Source organism: Penaeus monodon, chromosome 33 (genome assembly GCF_015228065.2).
Source record: "Penaeus monodon isolate SGIC_2016 chromosome 33, NSTDA_Pmon_1, whole genome shotgun sequence".
Lineage (NCBI taxonomy): Eukaryota > Metazoa > Arthropoda > Malacostraca > Decapoda > Penaeidae > Penaeus > Penaeus monodon.
Window position 1 is genome coordinate 31892097 of NC_051418.1, and position 1885 is coordinate 31893981.

General features: G+C 36.6%; 1 protein-coding gene across 1 annotated transcript in view; it reads right to left on the reverse strand.

Annotated features, from left to right (window-relative positions):
* LOC119594388 (proteasome activator complex subunit 4-like) overlaps nt 1–1885 on the reverse strand; it is a gene marked incomplete in the record, with an annotated part of 28225 nt that overhangs the window by 7673 nt on the left and 18667 nt on the right. The window contains 4 exon segments of the mRNA XM_037943450.1: nt 256–348; nt 538–695; nt 1027–1242; nt 1480–1617. Coding sequence (XP_037799378.1) covers nt 256–348; nt 538–695; nt 1027–1242; nt 1480–1617 — 605 coding nt within the window.

The window sequence follows — 1885 nt, forward strand, 5'->3', positions numbered from 1 at the left end:
GACATTCTGAAAACAACAGGAAAAGTTTCAAGAAACGAAGATGCAATTTTTTTTACTAAGGGTTATTTATTCTATTCAAAGCCCAGTAATAAAGTATCAAACTATAAACATGAAGATTAGAGCAAGCACCACATGTGAGCAAGTCCAGCCTCAACTTCACCTTTTACATTCACTTGGTATAAACATAAATGCTTATTCAATAATCTCTCTTTCACACTTAAACCACAAAGACAACTAAATTTAGGCCATACATACAGTGTGAGAGGCTCTTCCTCCCAATGGGGTAACGCTACTCCAGCTCCCAGGAGGATGTCCAGCACAATGCTAAGACTCTGATGCAGAACTTCCCTGTAACAAAAAATAATTCCAGTGTCATGTACATGACATATTCCATCAACCTAAATATGGTTTTCATACTCCTAACTTTATTTCCAATGAAACAACCATGCATATAAATTAAACCAATCAATCAATGTATGAACAACATCATCTTCCTAAACCTTTTCAAATGTTCAACATCAGAATCCCAAAACCAACCTTGCAACCTCCTTTTCACCCTTGGCCACCTGTCTGAGAAGCACAAGTTCCGGTACAAGGAAGGTGCGAACAAGTGTAGTCATCGCCTTCTCCTCGGGTTCTCCTGGTTCGATCCAGTTCAACCCCAAGTTGTGAATGTCCCCAGCTTCTCCCCAATGCTGTCAGTTAAATTAAGTTAGTAATTACAAATATGATAATATCACAAACTTGTATAAAGCTTCATATTCTACATCATGGGTGTTTGGCAAATACAAATCTATGTCAACATTCAGAATTTAGTAAGTACATTTCACAAGAGCAGTTAAATTAAGTTAGAAAATTACCAATATGACAATATCACTAACTTGTATAAAGCTTAATAAAAATCTATATCTACATTCTGAATTTAGTAGGGGTATTTCACATTTTTTCACAAATTCCAAGACCATTAAAGCATGCACTTGTGTCACAACTCCTGAACTACTGTATACATCTCCTATCTTTCCGTACCCTTATTGGGAGAAATTCACTCAGTGGCACATCCCACTTATGAGGCATGGACCGGTACTCTGAAGGGATGGTGATGCCCAGGTACTTGAGCAAATATCTCAGAATGGAGCCAGAAAGATGGTACCCTTCTCTGCTTTTCAGGTGCAATGTCAAGGTCAAGACTTGAGTTATCTGAGGAACATATTCTACCAGGTGCATGCCACTGCATCTCACAAGCTGAAAGCCATAAAATAAGTAAATTAATAAATTGAGGAAAACAAAAATTATAAATATATTTAAAAGATACCATAATAAAATGAAATATAGCAAATGGTAACATATTTAAAAATATCCTAATATCTATTACCAACAACAAGCAAGCATTATGAATTTTAATCAAATTAATAAATTTATCAAACCAAAAGCTAATTCACAATTGCACAAAACTGAACAAGTGTGCGAGAGGACTCTTACCTCTGACAGGAGCAGTAGATTAAACAATAGCTCATCATCAAGGTTCTCCTCTTTCTGAATTTCCTCATTGCTGGTCAAGGTGATCAGGAGGCGACACACACCAGGAACAAACACTTTCAAAGCCTCTTGTGGGTTGACCTGAGGAAATAGGAAGACATCTATAAAATATGCATAATGAGTCAAGCCTCAAGAATTCAAAACATGATATTTTGTCATAAAGATTTTGGGGGAAAGTGGGGGTGGGGGGCATATTCTCAGGATTAGGGATTTGGAAAATAATTTTGATGCAAATTTTATCTAACAATATCTAGTGATGATAACCAGAATATTTACAATCACTGAGTCCATTTACTAATTAACCCACTGAATCCGGACACTTCATAGCCGCCATATGGCCCAAAATATG